This window comes from Ambystoma mexicanum, chromosome 10 (genome assembly GCF_040938575.1).
Source record: "Ambystoma mexicanum isolate Mex_15411 chromosome 10, UKY_AmexF1_1, whole genome shotgun sequence".
In the NCBI taxonomy this organism is placed as follows: Eukaryota; Metazoa; Chordata; class Amphibia; order Caudata; family Ambystomatidae; genus Ambystoma; species Ambystoma mexicanum.
In genome coordinates this window covers 1,672,172,097-1,672,186,091 of record NC_090932.1, presented here as the reverse complement: position 1 = coordinate 1,672,186,091, position 13,995 = coordinate 1,672,172,097, and the positions used below count along the sequence as shown (strand labels likewise).

The following is a 13,995-nucleotide window of genomic DNA, read 5'->3' as shown; positions in this document are numbered from 1 at the left end:
AACAAGTAGGTTTTTAGTTTTTTATCGAGAGAGATTCCAATTTCGGAGACTGTTCCATAACTTAGGCCCAAATAGAGGAAATCTACAATCCCCTCTAGAGACACAACGTGTTGGAGGGATGGTCAGCAGGTGCCTGTCCTTTGATCTTAAGGGCCTAGTAGGCAGATAGTGGTTAAGCACATCAGCAAGGTACCTAGGGGCTAGTTTATTCAGACATTTAAAAACCAAACATCACACTTTGAATTTGATTCGATCCTCCATGGCCAACCAAACAATTGATCGGCAAAGACCTGATATAGGTGTGGATTCTTTTACCTTAAGCAGCAATCTGACTGCAGCATTTTGGGATTTTTGCAGCCGGTGCATTTGTATACAGACAGTCTTAATAAGGTAGCAGAACAATGCATCAGGAGCTGCAATATTCAAGACCTGCTGGCAAGCAGGAAATTTAACAGGTCTGAATAAATGGAGTTGGACCATTTTCAAGGACATTCTCACCCAACATTTAAAATGATGCATGCATATGCGGCAGTGGTGGAATCTCTGCAGCAAGTAAGAAGGTCTGCTGGATGCAACGACTAGTGGAAGCAACCATTAGGCAGGGGTGGTAACTGGAACTCATGGAGCAGGAGCTGGAAGTAGGTGCTGGTGTCAGGATTTTCCTCTAACCAGGAGCTACTCATCCCGAGGCTGGAGTTACTGAACTTCAGTTTCACAAGTGAAAGATGGTATAACTTACCTTTTCGCCCAACTGCAGCATGCGCGTCTTGAACCCACTCTTTCCATTGCTCCGTTTCGGTCTTTTGCACTATTGCGCACTGTGTTTCAGCTGAATCCCGAGTCTTCTGTTGCTTTACATGTCTTTCCTTTGATATTCTCTTTAAAATACGTTCCTTTTATTTATTTTACATTTCTTTTTTGTCAGCTTGTCTATCTTGCCGCCAACTCTCAGTCTATACCCATCTTTGCCGGAACATCAACTGTGCCGCTACATTGCCAACTGCATTACTCTTGGTTACTGTTTCTTTACTGCCAAATTTGTAGCTCAGTCGACATCCCTATTTCTGTGATGTGACTTTGATCACCCGCGTTTTCTCTGCTGCAGAATGAGGTCCTAATACATAGCATGCAACAAATCAACTATTCATTGTGTACATGTCGTCCAAGTACCTTTGTATGTAAACTCACAGACAGAGTGAGTGTCATGTTTATGCTGCACCATTTGGCTTGGGGAGCCAAAAGTAGGTCCTAGTAGCTGGTGGCGGCAGGCTAACCGGGCTCTTCTAAGCCCTATCAAGCAGATAAATTGTTGCCAGCCATTTGGAACCCTGCCTTGCATTAGCATTTCATAATTACCATCTTGGAGAAATGAGGCTTTGAAAGAAAATCAGATCCTGCAATATGGGAGGGTGTGAGGAAAACTAATAGTCCATGTGTGCTCTTGGAACGGAGGGAGCCCTTGATCATGAAAAGAGCTCCGACACTTACTGGAGGTTTAGCATGCAGTGTACACTTAGGGCACTTGCACATTATTTTTCAACAGTGAAATCACATTACCATACATCTGAATAGAGACCTCACACATGGCAGGAATACCATAGCAAGCAGCACCCCATGCACATTATGAATAAAGGATGTTTCTGCAATAAACACTGTGCAAATTGAACTTCAATGGATGGTAAATTAATTTTCATATATGGACTTGAACTTGACAAAATTGCAAGCAAGGACGCTTTCGTAACACCATTACCAACAATTTGGTCTGCTCTATATTCTTGGTACGAGACTGTCCAAGAAGTCAAATCAGACCCTTCTAAACATTTGCACCATGATTGATGGGATCTCATCAAGAAGAACAAAAACATGTGTGTCCCAATGTCAAGAAGAAATCTGGCTGCTACTGTTACTGAGTCAAGATCAGCCAATCACTTTCTGGTAAGTAGAACACAGCATCAAGTAGATTTAAGCGATGCATCAGGGCTCTATGAATTGTCTGCTGTACCACGATCACTAAAACTTTGCATATTCCCATGAGCACCACTGCAAAGGAGCAGCCCAAAATTAGACGTTACTCACCGTAGTGACAAACCCACTCTTAGTTCATAGTCCCCTTTCCTCCATACTGTATGGGCGTCCCTTACAAGGGATGGGAGACAGAACCTTTCACCAGAAAAAAACCTTATTCCCCTTTAAATTTAGAGGGGTGTGGCCCAGGGAGCATGCGCTGCCCTGACTCCGCCCTCCGGCGCCACACCTCAGTCCCCATTGACGCGTCAACAATAGATTTAACATTGCCTAATGACACCAGTATTATTAGGGCAGAGGTTGGTGGGACGTATGGAGGAAAGGGGACTATGGACTAAGAGTACGTTAGTCACTACGGTGAGTAATTTATAATTACTCTTCCGTCCCGTCACCTTTCCTCCATACTGTATGGGCGATTACAACTGATTGTAGCCCCAGGGTGGAGAGGAGACCCTCCTTAAGCAAATAGGTTCCTGAGAACCGCCTGTCCGAAAGCTGCATCAGATCTAGAGCTGGCATCCAAACAGTAATGTTTGCAGAAAGCCGAGGGAGAGGCTCAAGTGGCCACCCTGCTTACGACTTGCCAAGGGACGTGGCGCTGGAAGGCGATGGGCGTTGCCTTGGCCCTGACTGCGTTGGCATGCATGTTGGCCGGGAGCGGCTTGTGCCGGCCCTCATACACTTCCTTGATGGCAGAGGCCATCCAGCGGGATATGGAGGCCTTAAAGGCCCGATAGCCTGGCTTTGAGCCTCTGAATGTGACCAACAGAGCGTCCGACTTGCGGAAGCCCTTAGTCTTGTTCAAGTAGAATTTTAGGGCACGTCTGACATCCAGGAAGTGCAGCACTTTGTGCTTCGTCCTTGGGATCAGGAAAGAACATAGGAAGGACTATTTCTTTGTTCAAATGAAATGCAGATGGAACCATGGGCAGAAATGCCGGATGCGTCCGCATGACTACCTTGTCCTTGTGAAAGGTGGTATATGGTTCAGAGGCGACCAGCGCCTGGATCTCGCTGACTCTGCGAGCCGTGGTAAAACCGACTAGTAGGGCCGTCTTGATGGTGACCAACCTAATGTCCACGGACGCCATTGGCTCGAATGGTTTGTACGCCAGGGCACCCAAGACTATGTTAAGGTCCCACACAGGGTGCGCTCTCTTGACAGGCGGATAGAGCCTAGCAAGACCAGTCAGATGTTTGACGATAGGGTTGCAGGAGGAAAAGATGCCTTCCTACGAGTTCCTGTAAGCCCCAATGGCTACAAGGTATGTACAGCAGGTGTCCACCTGTACGCCCGAATGAGCGAGGTGCGACGAAAAGGAGAGCATGTCGTCCAAATTGCAGGCCAAGGGGTCAATTCCCTTGGAGTCTGCCCAGTGGCAGAATCTAGTCCATTTGCTTTTGTACTGGGCCCTGGTGGCTTTGCTCCTAGCACCCTATATGATCTCCAGATTTGTGAGAGGCCAAGGTGCTGAAGCATTACCTGTTCAGGTACCACGCTGTGAGGGTTAGTTTCCCTGGCGCAGGGTGGATGATTCTACCCCCCCTGCTGCGACAGAAGATGTGCTTGGCCCGTCGGAAGGTATAATGGCGGCACCTCAGAGAGGCCGAGTACCGAAAACCATGGCCTGGCCGGTCACCATGGGGCTGTCAGAATGATGGAGTCTGTGAGACTCCTTGATCTTACAAATTACCCTGTGGATCAGGGGAGTAGGCGGAAAGGCGTAGGCCTTCATGCCAGTCCACTGGAGGTGAAATGCGTCACCCAGAGAGCCAGGGCCCTGACCCTGCCAGGATGTGAACGGAGGACACTTCCTGTTGTGCCAGGTGGCAAAGAGATCCACTTGGGGATGACCCCACCTGTTCAAGATCTCCTGAATAACGAGGTTGTTTAGCTGCCACTCGTAATTGTCCGCTCCCAGTCTGCTGAGCCTGTCCGCCTCCCGGTTGGATTCCCCCGGGAGGTGGACAGCCGAGAGGTAAATGTCATTTTTCAGGGCCCATTCCCACATGCTGATCGCCCGTCTGCACAGAGGAGGGTCTCTGGTGCCTCCCTGCTTGTTGACGTAGTAAATGCTGGTCGAGTTGTCTGTCTGGATGAGGACAACCTTTCCCTTGAGAAGTGGTAGGAATGCTCTGAGCGCTAGCCAGATGGCGTTCAGCTCCAACCAATTGTTGTAGTCCTGCTCCTGCCGAATCCAGGTGCCGTGGATCGAGAGATCGTCCAGGGTGGCTTCCCAGCCCTCGATCGAGGAGTCTTTGGTGATGGTGGCCTGCGGAGACGGCGGCTGAAAGGGCTTGCACGTCCGTAGGTTGCAGTCCATGGACCACCAAGTTAGGTCCGGGTGGAGAGATGGAGGAACATTGATGATCTCGGATTGCAAGCCCCTCACCAGATTCCATGAGGCCGCGAAGTGCATCCTTCTCATCCTTCGTATTGTGTGTGGTGCGGCTAACAGGACCGCCGCCAGTCGATCCAGGAGATGTTGGTACCACCATGCCGAGGTCCCCTCTCTGCTGAGGAAATGGGCGGTGGCCCTCTTGATGGCCGAGATGGTGTCCTCGGACAGGAAAACCCTCTCGGAGCACATGTCAGGAATGTCAGTCTGCGCAGGCTGCAGCTGTGACTTCTTGAGGTTGAGTGAGAAGCCCAGGTCGTGCAGTGTGTTCATAAGGGCATGGGAAGAGTGGCGAACTACTTCCGGAGACGTAGCCCTGACGAGCCAGTCGTCGAGGTATGCGTAGATGTGGAGGCCCTGCGCTCTGAGTCTGGTAAAGACCCTGGGGGCCGAGTGTAGGCCAAATGGAAGGACATTGTATTGGAAATGTCAGCCCATGATCCTGGACCGTAGAAAAGAACGATGGGCTGCCAAATCCAGACATGTAGGTACGCGTCCTTCAGTTCCAGGGAGCGCATCCAGTCTCCCTTGTCCAATGTCTCTGCTATAAAAAGCGGCGTAACCATCTTGAATTTTTGCAGGGATAGTGAGAGGTTGAGGGTGGAAAAGTCCAGCAAAACTCAGGCCTGCCTGGTTCTTCTGAATGGCGAAAATCCTGGAGTAGAAGCCAAACCCTTGCTGGGAGGCTGGGACTTCCTCCACTACCTGGCTCTCTACGAGCGACCGGATCTCTGCCAAAAGAGTTGCTGTTCCAACCTGTGGGAGTGGAGGGGAGGAGGTAGGAGAGGCTGGGATAGGAAGGCGTTAGCCTGTGGATACTACGGCGAGGATCCAGGGGTCCGCAAAATTCTGGCGCCAGAATTGTGCATGAAGAGCAAGCCTGCCCCCACCGGAGACACGTGGACCCGAAGGGGCGTGTCATGCCTTCTTTCCCTCACAGGCTGACTCTGAGGAGGTCCCCCCCCTTTTAGTTGTATGCGCCGGTTCTGAGACGAGCGGTCCGGCTTCCTGAATCTGCATTCCTGGAAGCAGCAGAACCCTCCATATGTACGAACCTTTTCCGAGCGCTGCTGAGATTGGGTGTACAATTTGGGTGTGGTCTTTGTAAGAATGGATAAAGACTTTGCCGTTTGTGAGCTGTTCTTCTTGTCCAGCTCGTCCATAGAGGAGTGAAGAGGCCCCCACCCACCCCCTTGAAAAGTAGATCAAGAATGAGCTCCTGGACACCTGGGTTGAATTTCATTGTCCTCATGTCCATGGCGATACAGATGGCACGACCCGGGGTAACGTTATAAGCCATTGTGGATACCATGAGGTCATGCGCCACAAGCTTGGCTTCTGCTAGCCTTAATGCGCGATTGGCACTGGGTGGGGAGTTCCGAGAGGTAGTCCGCAATTTCCTGCCATAACCGTTGGCTGGCGGCAGCCAGCATGGCATCTGCGTTGGCCTGACGCAGGTGCAAGGAGGCGTTGAAGTAGATCTTCTTGCGTACGCCTCCAAGATCATCTCCTCCTTGCCTAGCTGCGCCGCAGAGGCGGCTGAGGGCAACTGAGGCTTGGAGTATAGTGATGCCACAGCGATCACTGAGGAGTGTGGCTGAGGATGGGCCGAGAGCAAGAGTGTATCCCCGCTCCATCTGCCTGTACTTGGCGTCCAGCCATCGATTGACCAGCTGGACCGAGTGCGTCTTCAGGCCAACCCTTCTTGGCCAGGGAGACTACATCGGTTTGCAGTTAAATCCCTGTGTTGGCAGAGGGGCGTTTTGTGAGGACTTCAGCCAGAACCCCCCCCTCTGCCGGCTGTTCAACCTCAGGTTGGGGGAGGCCCAGGTATTCCGCCAAGCCAGCAAAACGTTCATGGAAGGCCCTGGCTGAGTATGGCATGTCTGGATCCCCCTCCTCGTCCGTATCCTGCGGACCTGGAGGATCTTGTGGAGGAGGAAGAGTAGATGGCGCCAGAGGCTGGGGTACAGGGACCGCTGCCGGAGGCTGAGGAGGCGGCGGAGTTGGCTGTGGAGCCGGAGGAAGCCAGTCCCACCGTGACACTGCTTTGCCAAATTTGTAGATGGCGTTAGACGGGTGCCCCTTTCTGGCGCGGCAGCTATTTTGTCGAGCTACCTGCAACGTGCCTGCAAAGTGGTGCTCGGCCCGCTGGGCCCAGCCTCGTCCAAGACTCTTGCGTGTGGATCACGTGGCTTACCCTGCTCCTCGGGCTGGTAGGTGTGACACCCTCAACACGGGGTCAGTAGAGCTGCGTTTAGGCACCCCCTCTGACGTATTGCCGGTATTAGGGCATAGCCCCTCTGATGTACTGCCGGTGCTAGGGTGTAGCCCCTCGCCCATTGTACCAGTAAAAGGGCGTAGCCCCTCGGCTATAGACCCGGTACAAGAATCTTCAGTCCCTCAACAATGCGCCCTGGAGGATCCGAGGATCCCTCGACCCGAAGGCCAGTAGCTGTAGCAGCCTCGGTTCACGTGCTGGTAGAAGGACCTGGCCGGTTCCTCCCGCGCAGGAGAGTCCCTTGGATGGAGTCTCCCTTGCAGGGTGCGCTGGAAAATATCGGCCCTACCTTGGGCCTGGTTCGATGCTTCACGAAGTTCTTCAGATCCTCAGGAGGCGACCTCTGGAAGAGCTCCCTCCACCTGGCTACCCTGTTCTTCAGCGCCTTCGAGGACAGCGAGTCACACGCCGAACATGCTTGCCAACCGTGGTCTAGGCCAAGGCAACGTAGGCATAGGGCGTGGGGGTCTGAAGTTGGGAAGAGCCTGTTGCAGGACGGACACTTGCTGAACTCTGTAGAAGTCGGCAAGCACCGGGGAGGTGCGTGACGCCTCAGGATGAGTACCTAAATGATAGATAAGGCAAAAAAGACAAAGAGAAGAAGTATCCGCACGTGGAATTACATGGCCGAAGCCAAACCCAAGAGCGCTGGTGAATTCGGCCCGTTCCCGTCGACGCGGAAAAGGGGACTGAGGTGTGGCGCCGGAGGGTGGAGTCAGGGCAGAGAATGCTCCCTGGGCCGCGCCTCTAAATTTAAAGGGGAAGAAGGTTTTCTCTGGTGAAAAAGTTTCCGTCTGGAGCAAAGGGGACGGGACGTAAGAGTACAGCGAACAATTGCTGGTGGCATGAGAGGTACAGCCTTTGGATAAGTCAAGAGACATCCAAAGGTCTAGCTGAAGCATTTGGCAAATATTCAAGGAGTATAATGAAATACACTTCCTGTGAGCCACATACAGCAGGAGTATGCCAAGGCAAAAGAGGCCCTAGACAATTGAGCTAATGTGGGTACGAAGAAGCTAAGTTCACACATTACTACCAAAAACAAGTTGCTTACCTGGCTCAAAGAATGCTTCGACATGCCCAAAGACATGGTAGCAGTGTACCATACAGAAGTGGGCAAGTTCTTTGGAATGTCTTAATACACCAGAAGGAGGCAGACATGAAGATAATTATACATGTCATCAATACCCGTGACGCTCACCTGGTCTCTGCGGGGACGTAGGGGCACGGTTGCAGCCCTCCCAGGAAGTGGATCCCCCCCCTTGTCAGGCTTCTTCCCCTGCTCATATGCTGTGGACTGCGACAATTGTTGACACTGCTCCTGTGTGGATATGAGAGATCGTGAGAATGCTGCTATATGACTGCTGTCTCTCTCGAACCCTTCTTCCCAAAGTGTGGTGAGCATGTGCCGACTCATAGTCTCACCTGTTGATTAATGATGACAAGCTCTCCGTGCTGCTTCTCACTGCAGGGGAGCTTCTTGATGGACTGAGTTCCTTCACTGGCCCATTGTGCGTGGCAGCCCAGACCAGCTGTGGCTTAACCACGCCTGAAGGTAAGAGTCTTATGGCTTTAAAATATTGTGATGTTGATTCGTGATTATTGTCTATCTTTTAATGATGTCTTTCCTCCGCTTCTCCCAACAGATGAAATGGGGCCCAGCGGTAGTTGCGGTGCATGGAGCAAAGCCAAATGGGAAGAGAAGGGTCCGCGATGCTCCGACAGAAGATGAGTGTTGGTTTAAGGTTAAGCGAAGGGTTTGTCAAAGCACGACCTTAAACATAATGTCTTAGCGAATTCTAACCTTGTCTTTATCATTTTCTCTTGCAGGCACCGTCTTCCGATGGATTGCTCTTAGTGTCACGATGTCGGCCTGGAGCGCTGCTTTCCGGCGGTCAGGAGATGGATGTTTGCCGAAAAAAAAAGATTCCAAGGTAAGTGCTGCGGCTGGTAGCTGGAAACGAGGTAAGATGTGCTCAGGCTGGTAGCTGGAAACGAGGTAAGATGTGCTCAGGCTGGTAGCTGGAAACAAGGTAAGGTGCGCTCAGGCTGGTAGCTGGAAACAAGGTAAGGTGCGCTTAGGCGGCGGTGAGCGTTACGCTGCCATCAGCAGAAAAACGCAAAGCGCTTGCATGCAGGCTGGGCGGGCTTATATAGCCTAGCCCTGGCCACGCCCATTAGTCTTGGCTCAGCGGCCCCACCCTGCCACTCTTAAAGAATGCTGCACGTGCAATCCAGCCCTCTCAATAAGCCACTCCCGAACAAGTGCCTGTGCAGGCCCCTGCAGGGAAAACAAGTACCTTGCACCAAATAAAGGTGTGCCAGTGCACACTTATTCATGAGCCTGGTGCCAAAGGCGCCAGGACTCAGTCCAGCTGGACCCTCTATGCCGTATTGTCCCTAGGGGACAATAAAAGGTTATGTTAACCCTTGCTCTCGTCCCCCGATGGTGCGGGGTCTGTGGTTCCGGGCCAATGGCCCATGATAATACCAGAGAAGGAGCTACAAGGACATATGTTTGCACAGGACACCTATTCTGTCATTCTTGCTATTATAAGGTACTTTGGGCCTACTTCAAAACCTACTTTTACAGTTAGAGATATTCCCGTAACAAGCTTCCCTGGAGGCTTTCCCATTAACTGCATTTCCCACCTTGTCTGGATCGGATTGCACAGGTACCTTGCAGACAATTATCATATTTTATACTGGAAAACATTCACTTCTCTGACTGAGGACACCCTTGTGGCACACAATTCACGAGGAACACAAGAAAAAGGCACTGGATGAAGTGGAAGCATTGATTTGACAAGTCTATCAGCCCAGAATCGGTAGAGCTAAACCTGCAGAGTTGCGCTGGACTATGCAAGAGACCAGCTGGAAAAAGTCACCACCTATAAGAATTGCTGTCATAACTGCTATAAGAGAGCCAACAGGTCATTATCGGGAACCAAGCTGACCAATCACGGTCAAAAACTCCTCATCCCATTGGAGATGGATGGAACATGGAGGACGATGAAATATCCCAGATTCTCTCTGAAATGCCACGCGATCCAGACTCAATTCTGCAGCTAACATTACGTTCATGCATGAAGAAAAGATGCCATCCAACATGTAAATGTTAAGCAAATAATGTATATTGTACAGACATGTGCGAGTGTGTAGGAAATCACCATGGACTATGTGGATGATTCTCAAACTTTCCAGAGCTAAGCAAACGACAGGGAAGATTTTTTAAGCAAAGGGGTTGGACCTACTAAAGGACACTATAGAATTAGGTTAGCAATTCAACACTTCACAGTATATGATCATATCCAATTAAAAGTACAAATCGGGTTTGTTAATACCAATGCAGACGTCTTTGAGACGAAAAGAACTGTAGGACCACTTTTTTAGCCTGAAACTATCTTAAATGAGACTAGAAATTAAAATCCTTTCATACAACAAAGATATTCAAGATTTTATTAACTTTGTTGGACATCTTGATGACATCAAACCTATATGCCACACACCATAGAGCAACACCATGGACATCATCTAGTGGTAGCATGAGAGCAAGACCAGTCACGCCTTTTCAAAACGTACAAGTTCTTGCCTAGTATTCATTAGGAAACGTTTCCCCCCTCCCCCACCCCGCCACCCCCCCTACCCCCCCAACCCCCGCCACCCCACCCCCACCCCCCCCCACACCCACCACACCCCCCCCACACCCCCAATATGCAGATTATGAGGCACAGGAAACTCTGCTGACACATTAGATCTTATCTAGACGCAGTAACAGCTTCGGATCCTTTACATTAGGAAGTAGTGAACAGAGTGCAACTGACTCAGACACAGACTAATCCTCAGGGTTTGTGTAGAACTGATTTGAAAAACAATGCTAGTGGATGGTTAGTTCCATTTTGGGCAAAGTCTTACTTGATCCTTCTTTAAAAATGTTTGCACTTACTTTTTAACTTTGCTCGAACTTTGTTGGCAATTTTCTTAATATCAACATTTAGTTCTTCAAGTTCTTCTTTAGTTCCTTAAACGGAAAAAGAAAAATATACAATGGTAAATATCACTTCGGATAACTGTTTCCCAAAAATATTTCTGCAACCTATGTTTGCTGAAGGCCAAGTCATATGGACCCTTTTTGCTTACACCGTCGCCACATTACCGTTTTTAAATCTAGACAAATAGGATTTCTGTAAGCTTTTCTGAGCTCACTGATTGGTAGCAGAGGCCATGCAAAAAAGGCAACTCTTTCCAGGAGCAGGATAGGCAATACATGGTAACCTATAATGTCTTACTTTGAATAAAGGGTTGCTCACAGAAAGGCATTGTACAATGAACAGACTTTAAATCTCATTAAAAAGGTAAAAGATGCTGGGTCATGCCACAAGTAAATGAGGATTCAGAAGATGTCTTGCAGTATTTGCTACCATCAGATCTTGGATTAGTGGTCTCAATGGGGCAGTTGAGGGGAACTTGATTTTGACCCAAAGATATGCATGAAAACGTTGTGACTGTCCGCTAAGCCTGTGACAAAGCCCCACCTGTAAGAAAGATTCCACTAGTGTGAGTGATACAGTTCAGGCTTTCCTGGCAGAGATGAAGTGCGGGCACCACTGCTGGCGGGAAGGAGACAATTTGTGTGTCCTTGCTGGCTTTATCATGGGGTAAGCTTTGAAAGTGCACACTGCAGCCACTGTTGCATCGAATCCGGGTCCTTGGGCTCATCAATCTGGGTCAGCACAGGGACCAGTTCAAGCAGGACTTCTGTAGCACGTACAGTTCGCGCTCCACTTGATTGCATCATAGTTCTCAGTTTCGGGTAGGCCTCCGTCAGGTCCGCAACACTACTAGGCAGCAAAGCTTTCCTGGCAGGTTCCTAGGGGGGGGGGTTGGGAGGTTCCGACACCCATGGCCCTGCTGGTTTAAGGGAGGAGCACCATGGCTTGGTCTCTCCGTGGTGTATAGGAGTCTGGTGTCCGCAGTTATGGGGTCGAGTTCTGCGCTCAGAAGAGTTTTCATGAAACTGCAGGATGCTGAAGATTCTCATCAATTCCTCTGAGCTGCCCTATTTTTCTGTCTAGCAGGAAACATCCACATACCTCCCAATTGCAGGGTTTCATTAATTCAAGCCTTTCCATGGCCAGCCAATCACAGCGCCCCAGAACTGCTGAAACCGTGGTGCGGGAACGTTTCCCCCACTGTTCGCCGCCGCGATCCAAGTTGGCTGCCGCGACTCTGAACACTCCCCGCCGTGGCCTCTGACTTTCCCTCGCCACCCATGACCCGACACGGAGACGCGACTCATCCTCGGAGCCGCGACCCATCCTCGGAGCGCACGGACGTCACCCTCTGCCTCCTCCTCACCCGCTGGCTGCACGTGACGTCCGACCGGGGGCTGCTGGGGACTGCAGCTGGGCCAGGACCCCGAGGTGAGCTCCGCGCCTCCGGTGCCCCCTGGCCAGTCGCCTCGCACTGGGGTGTCCTGGCTCCCTCTTCACCGGAGCTGTCCATCGAGGAGCCTCCCGCCGCGGCTGCCCCCACCTCATCACGAGCATGCTCTCAGTGCTGCTGGAGCTTCATCGGAGCACACCATCCAGCTCTCTGCGCCCTTCTGGCCAGTGGACTTGGCGTGACCGCAGCGGCAGAGCGCCGACTGCGGGGCCTCGCTCCTTTGGAGAGGGGGCGCTCCAGGTGGGCTCCATCTCTGTCGGCTCGGAGCCCCTGCTACCCTGCCTCCCACCCACTCTTCTGGAGTCCGGTTCCCCCGCCTGCCACAGCACCTCACCGCGGCTGAGCCCGCTACCAGCTTTCTGCGAAGGGCCCCCTTGCTGATAGCCTACCACCCTCACAGTGGCCCGCTGGGGTGCCCCCCCCCCACTGACTGAGGCCCTCCGGCCCCCCGGCCCATGGTCATCGAGGCCCTAATCCCTTGGCTGCTGCTCCACCCAGCGGTGGAGCCGCCGCCCTCTGCGGCCCCCTGGGGTGCCCCTGCTCGCCTCCACCCGCTCCACCCGAGGAGACCCGCCCTCACTACCCTTGGCCTGGATTCCTGCAGCGGGGGTGGACCTGTGCACTTGGAACCCCTCACCCCGTGCTGTTTCTCCACCACGGCACTGTTACCATCCTGTGCAGGCACAGACGTGCCCCATGCCCACACAACCTCCTGGGGCACCCCCGGCCACTCTGCCATCTGCGACCACCACTGCTGATCTTAGTAGCCGCTGGCGGAGACTGTAGCACGCCGACTTTGGACCAATCCCTAAAAGGTCACCTCCCCCATGGCGAAGCCATGTCCAAAGCATCAAAGCCCGCTAAATCAGCGGACATTACCACCATGCGGGGTAAGAAAACAGATTAACCCCCAAGCTTACTCCCCAAAAGGCCACCAATGACAGGGGTGCAATCGCCACCAGGGAAGACCTACTGGCTTTCATGTCCGATATTAAATCGGAATTTAGACCCTGTATGACAGAACTTAATGCCAAACTGGAGCAAACAGAACAACGAGTCGGCAATATTGTGCACAGGATGGAGGAGGCCGAGCGACTAGCGGTGGATCACTAACTCGCTGGCGGAAATGCAACGCACCATCCAGACACTAAGGGACAGAACTGAAATCCTCCAATTCAAGCAGGAAGACATGGAAAATCGCTCCCGGAGCAACAACATCCGCATCCGAGGGGTGCCCTTGTCAATCTCTGATAAGGTACACCCTGAATACATAAGCACCTTCTTTCAGTCTTTGCTGCCGGACCTGGATGAGACTCCGCTCCTGCTTGAAAGCCCCCACAGGATGCGCTCCCGTCGGGGCTCCGTCACAGACCCCCCTCCGGACGTAATCACAAGAGTCCACTTCTACACCACCAAGGAGGCCATCTCAGCGATAGGTCGCTCAAGGGACGAACTTTCGTTCCAAGGCTCCCCACTTCAAATCTTCCAGGACCTATCCCCTCTAACCCGCCAAAAGCGCAGAATGCTCCGTCCCCTCTCGCTCTTCCTTCGAGATCAGCAGATACGATATCGATGGCTGTATCCCACGGCGCTACAATTTCCGTACAAGGGCACCCCCCGCACCATCAGCCACCTCGACGATGCCGCATCCATCCTACACCCGAACTCCCCCGGGGGCACGGATCCACCCTTCCCGAGCCAAGCTGGCCTGGACCCAGATACTGCTTCCCCCAAACCAAGGTGGGCCCCCTGGTCTAAGGTGCAGAGAACCCGCAAACCCAAATGATGACTCATGTCACTCCTGAAGGACACATGGTGATGGAACCACCTACACTCCCTCAAGCC

The 13,995-nt window shown here is 52.0% G+C and overlaps 1 protein-coding gene across 4 annotated transcripts in view; it reads right to left on the bottom strand.

Annotated features, from left to right (window-relative positions):
• The window catches only part of STX2 (syntaxin 2), a 523,716-nt gene that overhangs the window by 205,060 nt on the left and 304,661 nt on the right, over positions 1-13,995 (bottom strand). For all 4 annotated transcript variants that reach the window (XR_011276253.1, XM_069620086.1, XM_069620085.1 and 1 more), the window contains exon 4: positions 10,652-10,726. Coding sequence is in view for 3 of the 4 variants with exons in the window: in XM_069620086.1 (XP_069476187.1) it covers positions 10,652-10,726 (75 nt within the window). In the remaining variant the exon portion in view is untranslated. The remainder of the gene's footprint in view (positions 1-10,651; positions 10,727-13,995) is intronic.